Source organism: Oryzias latipes, chromosome 14 (genome assembly GCF_053564925.1).
Source record: "Oryzias latipes strain Hd-rR chromosome 14, Olatipes_Hd-rR_3.1".
NCBI lineage: Eukaryota > Metazoa > Chordata > Actinopteri > Beloniformes > Adrianichthyidae > Oryzias > Oryzias latipes.
Window position 1 is genome coordinate 17309380 of NC_136250.1, and position 8593 is coordinate 17317972.

Genomic DNA, 8593 nt, shown 5'->3' on the forward strand with positions numbered 1-8593 from the left:
AAAGAAAACAATTGGAAATTATCTCTACAAAGTATTTAGTTTTGAAAAGAAAAAAACAACTATTTGTTTGAGCAGACTCAAGAGAGAAGTGTAAAATAAAATCCAAAGACAATTCATTCACATTCCACATATCACAGTCTTTCAAGCAGATTTTTAAATTTCCTTTTTAATATTATGTTTTCCTTCTATTACAAACAGGTCATGAATAATATAAATGGGCTCTTGCAAGTTTCTTGTTGCTCTGAACATAAAGGCAATCTTGTATTGGAAGCTCTATAAGTAAAGTTGATAGTGAGTGACACTAATCTATAAGGATGATCACATTCTTAGTAGTTGTTTACACTTTCTTCCTATAGCTAAAGCTTTAATGAACAAGGTCACTGACCCATGGCCTTTTTATTGATAAATACCGGTAAATGAATAAAGCATTCATTTTTTGACAGGTTTGGTAGTCTTCAAAACATCTTCACGGTTCTGGAAGTAGGAAGAAGGAAATGAATAACAAAAGTAAAACAAATGCTTGAAACTGCAAAGTAGCAATACAGAATTTGGACAGAGAGTAAATACTACGTGACTGTTGGGAAATTCGTCACTTGCAGGAGGAGGAGGAGGGGGGTTGTGGTAGTTGTGCAATAAAAATGAGGGAAGCCCTCTTTATTTCCCTTGTTTTTTCAAATGATTTTTTTTTTCCGTCTAACCGCATTGCAGCCCTCAAACGAGACCTCCTGAGAGTACGGAGATGGATCACTTCCCTAATCAGTTAAGAGTCTTGCTGCAACATGAAATTTTTCTCCATTTCTGTTCCACATCAACTGATACTACCTATTTTACAGCATTTTTGCATTAAAACAATGTAAATTAATTAAAAAAAAAACATATACTCTCAATCTATCAGACATTTATGAGGTTATCTTCCAGGTATGAGAGCTTTTGTTGCCTTTAAAGCAGTCATGTTTTTGAGTTATTATATGTATTCTATCCGTTCATTTTATTGCTTAGTTTGGTGTTTAAAATGAGGGTATATAAATTTATCATAATTCATGCAGATTGTTGTGTTTTGTCCACATTGCAGCTTCCTCTGAGTGCACTAATTATGTCCAACATTTTGAAGTTTCTCAATGCAGCTTAGTGTGGGACTTTTCTTCGAACTTCAGTGACCAGTAAAACCAGCAGTTTCTAATTTTCAACAGGAAAATCCAGTCTGGAGTCCCTGTTCTGAAAGCTGCACATGTGATGTGTTGATCACGGAAAGTGTGCAAGTTTGCACCATACAGATTGTGAAAGCGTTGCCCAAGTTGAAATTAGAACAATTTCAACATCTTTCTGCTAAATATGACAGCGTCTAGAAATGATTGGAGTGCAAGAGTTTTTTTTGGCAAGATTTTGTGAAATTTTCTAGATCATGTTTTTTCTTTCATTTTTTGTTCTTTTTTGTGGTCATGTTTACAATTTTGAATCCTTTTTGGTGTACTGTCAGTCATTTCAGTAAGATTTGTCTTTTCTAAGCTGGGATAGTCTTTATTTTAATCTTGTTGTGGCTTTTATGATGAGGCATACAATGATTTTAAAAACCCTGTGAAATGACACATTTTATACAAAAAGTTCAATTGTTGCCAGACTAAGCTGTGAACAACCATGCACCTCGTGACATAAGATAAGATAGTTGGTGTAAAAAAACTGCCTGGACTTTGTCTTTTGACAGCTGTGAAGTGCTGTCAGAGTGAAACAGTCCCACATAGATATTTGGTGAAACACCTCCCATTCCAGTAATGAGGGGTTCTCAGACATTAAAATGAAACAAATTAAAAGTACTTTTTTTTGACTAATTAAAGAACTGAAAATGTCTTGTGCAAAAGGAGCAACCCCACTTTGAAAAGAAACAAACCAAGCCATGAAGAGGTCAAATAAAAATAATAATTTATTTTGATTAATCTTTCAATAATGTCATTTTGGACTTTATTTGGCTTCATTGTGACTGTTTGGATGAATGCCCTTTAGCTCAATTACTGACGAGTTGAACTCATTTATCATTGTTCAAAACGTCATTAGAGACTCTTTTCTTTTGCAAGTTGAATAATTTATTGACAATGCAATCTTTCAAGCTTTAAACTTTGTATTTGAGTACAGACACTGTTGTATATCTAAGTTTTTGAGCAGTCTGTGAAGTTCATATCAGAAATGTATAATTTCTTTATTTGAACAATGACCTTGGAGACCTCTATGACTGTTGAAACAGAAATGATGTGTGTGATATTTATACACATAAGATAACAATACTCAACTTGTGTTAAAGTTTTCATTAGTTGCTATTTTGCTTCTTTGTTTCAGTCAGAAAATCACAGAGCCGCCTGTTAATGAGCTGTTTTCTGAGGAACTTTATCAACAATAGATGTAAATTATGACATAGTTCATAGAGTCATGATATTTCTGAGAATCATCACGCCAGTTTCATACTTTCTGCCTTGTTCACTTTCTGATCAGAGCTCTTTTTTAACATATTACTAAATTACACTTTTTTATAATCTGAGTTGTTTTTTATTTTAATGCATTTGTTTAAATAAAATAAAAAAAATAAACATGTTTGCCTCCTGGTTGAATTAATTTTTATTGCTACTCATAAAGACTTTTGTTTGGAATTTTTTCAGAACACCAGTGTATTGCACAATAACCTTTATTTAACAGGGACTGCCTGGAATCGCTGTTGTAAAGTCAGAGCGCAAGACGTGTTTATCTCCGTTTTACAAAGACGTCTGAGAGTTTGCACCACTTGTACCATGAACACCAAATCCAAGTTCGAGTATGGAGAGAGTCCGCTTTCTGTGTTAAGCTGATCATATATTTACATATGGTTGATTTGCAGTAGCCTGTGTATTGCAACATTTGTGGTTGGTATCAGAAAAAATGTGATGACACCTGAAACAGATCCTTGTGTCTTATATAAATACAGCAACATCAATTTTATACATTGATCTAGAACTGATTTAAATTGCTGTCACAGTGCTCCGCCCCGTCTGTTTAAATGAGCTCATCGATTCAAAAGCCTGACTTCTTGCATTTACCATAAAAAAACTTTTAATAATCTTTCCCAGCCCTGAACGATACTAAGTATGACTCATCACTTGTTAGTTTAACGAGACTTGGCCTTAATTGATATTTGGTGGTTTTGCAACTTCCTATTTTATGGGAATTCACCTCGCAATCATTTTCATCCCCCTTATCTGTCATGGGGGAATCAGGATGACCCAGATGCAGACGACAAGCGAGAGTGAGAAACAAAAAAGCGCCACTCGAGGTGGGAAAAATACACAATTTAACATAACTCAATACCATATATAGCAAGTTGTGCTACAGCAAGGAACTAAACATTATCTACACTCTGACACAGAGTGCAGATATAGAACCATTTAAATACAGTTCAAACAAATGAACCTAAAGTGCAGGCAGCTGTGTGGCAATCCACGGAGAGCCACCAGAGCGAGGTCGGAGCCTTCCAGGAGAGTCACAGCCAACCGGCACAGAGAAACACAAGAATAAGAAAAAACAAAACAGAACTGACGGACTGTGTCATTATCATCATCGTGTTCTGGAAAGGATCCTCTCTGAACAAAAAAGAACAAGTTTCTGTTCTCTCGCAGGATGATGTACAGAAAATTAGTGATAAATTCTATTTGCTGTAGTGGTGACATTCTCTTTAATTTTAACACAAAAAGTACTATAAATTCCATCCATCAATTTTTAAAATCTGCTTCCCTTTTGGGGTCACAGGGTTGCTGGAGCGTATCCTAGCCACCAGGTGAAGGTGTGGTACATCCTGACAGAGCTCCAAAGTCATACACACACAAAAATTTTCTTAGAAAATATTTTATGTAATATTTTACTTAAAGTCCCGCTCCAATCACCTTTTGATCGATTATAAAAGTTTTCCCATTGGTCTTTTAATTATTATTATGCTGTTTTTAGTCAAAATCAAAAAACGGTTTTGTTTTCCAGGACATAGTTTATGCAGAGCGGCAGGAGTTCATTGAAAAGGTACCTGAGTAGTGGGCGGGATCATTTGCATGGAGCAACCGCGCCCCCCTTCTCCTCCCTGTTCTCTGTTAACGCATTCTCCCTTACCCCTCACAACCCCAACCTAATATTAATGGGGCAACAAAAAAGCTGAGCAATATTGGAGCTACCCAGCCGCACAGGTTTGAGCCACATACCAGCTTAGAAGTGGCAAACAAAGACGTGCAGTTAGGGACCAGAGATACCAGCGAATTTGCACCCATTATGTCCATAATGTCCGTCACTCATCAAAGACCCTTCTGAAACTTTTCTGATGCGTTATAAAACTGGAGGAGTCACGTGATTAAAAAAAGTGAAACCGCAAATATTGAAATGCGAATAAGCGGCATAACACTGTACATTGATCTAGTCATATACAAGTGGATTCATCAGAATGGAGTGCAGCAGGGAGCTTGTGGCCTGACCAGTGTATTTTCTACGTGAAATTTTCAAACTACCTTCTTTCATCTGCTCCTGATTCACTACAATTTACTACTCAGCAATACTCAGAAATGTCATGTAAAGCTTCATTTTCTTTATAAATGTCCCCCATCATCAGATGCCACAAGAACATGTTCAAAAAACCAAAAACACAATTTTTACTAGAGTGGGTCTTTGAAGAATTGCTGTATCGCTGCTCTGGCCACTCTTTTGTAGCAGAAAGCAAAAGAAGGATTTTGACAGTGTATTTGACAATACAGTGAAAATTGTGTTTTCTGGTTAATTTGCATTGTTACTGTTTTAAAACATAAATAGATCAAACTTTTCAAAGAAACTTTTATTTAAATTCCAAATGATAAAAAAAAAACATGTTTTGGAGTTATTTTGGGTTTCCGGAAGTTCACCAAAATCTTCTAAATTGTACAAAGTTTCTAATTATTCTGGATGTGAAAACAAACACGATGACGGGGCCCATCTTCCTTGCACTTCACTAAAACTCTGGAAGATTTTTTTTCAGTTCATGAGACTCCTAAAATATTCCCCGAAGATGTTCATTTAAGTCTGAACTTCACACCCTCTGGAGAATGAAAAGGACAAACCCAACATTTACAAAAAAAAAGTAAAGTTTCACAATGTTGCAGTATCATTAACTTTTCACTTTTGCTCTTATGATAAAAAACTCACAGGAAAGTGTACAGAAATTAAAAACAAAAGCTGTGGTGCTAATTCTGCCAATGCAAAAAAAACTGATCAGTTGTTGTAATCTCATCTTTTTTAACTGTTCTGATATATCATCTGTCCCACTGTACCCAACATAGCTAAGTAAACGTTAACTGGAAGCTCAAATGATTTAAAAATGTCAAAAAGTGGAAATCAGATGATTTATGGGCAAGAAAGAAAAAAAGATCGGGTTCCTCACGGTTTACAACTTTTGAATCATGTTGCTGACCGCACAATGCTGAAACACAGAAGGAGTAAGGGGGAAGAAAAGAAAAAGTCCAGATTTGTCAGAAACCGAAAGCAAGAGAATGATATATATATACAGCTGGTGAATGAGAGCTTCACAAGAGTTAGAGTGGTATTCACAGCTACCTCAAGGTAAGCCCTTTTTACATTTTTAAAATTTTATAAGAAGTTTGAATATTTATAGAATACAAAGAGATCGTGTCAGTTTATAGCTGTATTGAAGACAGATAGATGGATTTCATAACAGAAAAACCTAATCAAACTTACAGTAAAATAATAATCATCTTGGTGAGTATTTCTCTGATGCTACCAGCATTTATGATCAGTTTATGATCTGTAGTTTATGTTATCATTGACACTAACAGATGGGCCAGCATGAAAAAGCTGAAGAACTCTGCCATCCTCTCAGTCTGTGAAAAACACGTTGACTTAGTCAAGCGTGTGTTGCATCAACAGCGTATGATGAAACTGTGACAAACGGAAAAGGAAGGTTTATCTCTTTTGTCATCTGGTTCAGTTTTAGCTAAAATTCAGAACTTCAAGAGGATATATTTTTAAAGCTTTTTAACTAAACTATTACAGCTGTGATCGCTGTCCTGGAGTTTTGTTCTTCCTCTAAATATGAGCCTGTTTCAGTTGCACATCTGGGAGGCAAACTATGCAAAACCAAAGCCTGGATTCTTTGGTTCTGGTTTTTTGTTGTTTAATATTATCTGTCATAGAAGGAAAGATATTACGTCATATATGAATCGTAATATTTTTCTTGGGGTGAGGTTTCTGTCAATTTTTTTTCAACAATGAAACTTTATTAACACCCAGCTAAAAGCATATTAGTTTGTTTTAAATTGACTCTATGCACATTTTTTCCTCCAAATGTAAAAATTGTGGTATAAAACTGATTTTGATTTGGATTATTTCATGTTATTTGCTTCATCAAATGCACAAAACCGTTAATGAGTTCACAAGCTATAAAACAGAACTAATGTCATTTAGTTTTAAAAAGGTTTGGGCTGCATGATTTTTTTGTTTGTTTATATTTTTTCTTCCAGGATTTGTTATTTTTCACATCTCAACTGCAGTTTTAACTTTTTACAGTTGTGCAGTGAAATGTTGCAGTCCCAGGTTTTAGGATGTTTGTCCTCAGCCAGTCATAAAAGTTCTGTATTAAACCATAAAAATAGTGTTTACATTAAACAGGATTCTGCCACAATAAAAAAATAAATCTAAATACAACCAGTGGAGTTTATTTTTTTTGCTTTTTAATACATTTTTTAAACAACCAAGTTTCAGTACTTTTAGAGATCTGTCAGTCACAACAAAAATAAGGAGGTATAACTTCATGGTTACTCTGTAAAAATTCCTCTGAAGTTTTCTGGGTTTCTACCTGACCTTGTGTTCTTGCACAATGCCAGTCGCAGGCTGCAGGCTGTAGATCAGGACTGGATGTGTTGCATGAATATCTTAGGGTGCATTACTAAAAACATTTCCTTCCACAATGAAACTTTCAATGGGAATTACTTCACTTCTCTTTTTATTTTGAATATGCAAAGAAATGCATGTAAAAAACAAAAAGACTAGGAGTTCCCAGTGGGCAGGGCATTAATGAAAGTTGAGGATTTTTTTGCAGAATCATCAATGTGGTTCCTCCAGAAATTAGCACTTCTTTTCCTGATGGAGGGCGGTTGTATATAAGTACAGCAGTGAGACTCAGCTCTACAGGACATTTCCTAATTCAACAACATGAACAATGCAGGGTTCAACAACAAAATTCCGGTGAAGGGCCAATCTTTAACCCATCCTCTCTGGTTCTACCTCAGATGGCTGCTTGGTTCCCGACAGTCTTATTTATTTGCTGCATCCTGGAGTCCACTGTGGAGTCCACACAGGTCCAGAGGAACAGATACACCAACTCATTTAGCTTGGCAAGATCTACCCGGAGCCGTGTGCAGCAGCTGCTAAAAAAATATGTAAGTACAGAGTAACAGGATTTTGTGCAGGTATATATTTTTTATTTTTGTAAATGTTTTTAAAACGTGTGTTTTTATGCTTACAGAAGGAGCAGGAGCTTGGCAATTTGGATTTTGATGGCAGAAGCCAGCAGCTGACGGATTTGCCTTTGCTTTCCACAGACTTTGACAGCTGGCTACAGCTCTCGGTAAGTACTAGTATGAAAACATTATCGAAATCATTTTCCCTCTGTCACTTGTTATTCTTTAAAAGCTATATTTTATACAGGAAAATCTTTAAAAACAACCTTATGACAGAGTGTCTGATTTAAAAAAAAATAACATGGAATTCCCCATTTAGAATATGTATTCAGAGATTGTGTAAGAGTTTCATGTGATGTAAAAATACCTCTCATTGCACCTTCAGGACTGGGACAGACTGCATGCAGCCTTCTTGGACATGCAAGCCTACTGGAATATTTTGGAAAGGAAAAGAGTAGACCTGGAAAAGGAGGAAAAAGCTCATTCGTGGCTGAGGAAGACCCAGATCTCTTTGCCTCAGAGGTTCAAGCACATTCAGCTGGACTTACGAGACCTCATGAACCAAGTCAGCAGTCAGGTATCCACCATCTTCATACTGAAATCCACCCACGTTTTGTTCCCGTTCTGGCCCACGCAGTCTTTGAAGGAAGTGAAGCCAAACGCGGTCTGTTAAACTTTGTTTTGCTTTCTTCCTTCAGATGAGATTCACAAGGCGGTCTTGGATGAAGCCAACACCTGCTGCAGTACACCTGAACTCAGAGAGGAGCCCCCGTGCAGACTGGGACAGTCGAGTGGAGGGTTACATCGCACTGAGAGATTTGGACCTTTACCTCACAAAGCTGGCAAGAGACTTTTTACTACTGGCTTCAAAAAGACACTCCTGACTCACACTGACTCAGCCAACAGTCTGGAACTGTGCGAATGACCCTGAATTGACAGAGTTATCCTATGAGGACCTCTTGTTGCTGTGTGCTTTATTTTTGCATAAAAAATGGCGTACATGTGGAAGGGTTTTCTTGGGTTTTTCCCAGGGTTTCTGTTATACTTTTAACTGTTAGTGGCAGATAAGCACTCAGAACAGGCCCCAACATCCTGTTTTAACACCCCAACCTCAGACCTCTGGGTTTTCCAAAGATGTATTTACTATTTAT

At 36.6% G+C, this 8593-nt stretch overlaps 1 protein-coding gene and 1 long non-coding RNA gene across 2 annotated transcripts; one reads left to right on the forward strand and one right to left on the reverse strand.

Moving 5' to 3' along the window:
* The first annotated feature begins 5476 nt into the window (after nucleotides 1-5476).
* On the forward strand, nucleotides 5477-8534 carry LOC111948652 (uncharacterized). The gene is made up of 5 exons (XM_023962582.2): nucleotides 5477-5586; nucleotides 7272-7421; nucleotides 7508-7609; nucleotides 7828-8019; nucleotides 8141-8534. The coding sequence occupies exons 2-5, from the start codon at nucleotides 7272-7274 to the stop codon at nucleotides 8324-8326; spliced, it is 630 nt and encodes a 209-aa protein (XP_023818350.1). The 5' UTR covers nucleotides 5477-5586; the 3' UTR covers nucleotides 8327-8534.
* Nucleotides 7271-8184, reverse strand: LOC111948653 (uncharacterized). Its single transcript, XR_013647636.1, has 4 exons — nucleotides 7991-8184; nucleotides 7810-7902; nucleotides 7506-7616; nucleotides 7271-7406 (listed from the first exon to the last, which is right to left on the reverse strand). It is a non-coding gene; the product is annotated as an uncharacterized LOC111948653 (long non-coding RNA).
* Nucleotides 8535-8593: the final 59 nt, after the last annotated feature.